The 258-nt window shown below is 50.8% G+C and overlaps 1 protein-coding gene across 1 annotated transcript in view; it reads right to left on the minus strand.

Moving 5' to 3' along the window:
- The window catches only part of LOC119585079 (organic cation transporter protein-like), a 22,140-nt gene that overhangs the window by 1,456 nt on the left and 20,426 nt on the right, over nucleotides 1–258 (minus strand). Inside the window, exon 10 of the mRNA XM_037933699.1 lies at nucleotides 58–230. Within this exon, the coding sequence (XP_037789627.1) occupies nucleotides 58–230 (173 nt within the window). The remainder of the gene's footprint in view (nucleotides 1–57; nucleotides 231–258) is intronic.

Genomic DNA, 258 nt, shown 5'->3' on the forward strand with positions numbered 1-258 from the left:
CTTACACCCCCCCCCCCCCACACACACACCAAACACTCTAACGCTTTCCAAACCCACCTGTCGGGACGTAAAGCATGAGGAACATCACGACGATAATGGAGGCACCGCACACGAAGTACAGGATCGCTAAGGACTTTACTCTCCCGAGGAACTTTATAGCGGGCCACAGTAAGATGTATGAGGGCACTTCCATGAGTCCTCCTAAGAAGAGATATATGTAGGGATCCGCGCTGTTGGGGAAACGAGAGTAAAAGTTAA

The sequence above is a fragment of the Penaeus monodon genome, chromosome 19 (genome assembly GCF_015228065.2).
Source record: "Penaeus monodon isolate SGIC_2016 chromosome 19, NSTDA_Pmon_1, whole genome shotgun sequence".
Taxonomy (NCBI): Eukaryota; Metazoa; Arthropoda; class Malacostraca; order Decapoda; family Penaeidae; genus Penaeus; species Penaeus monodon.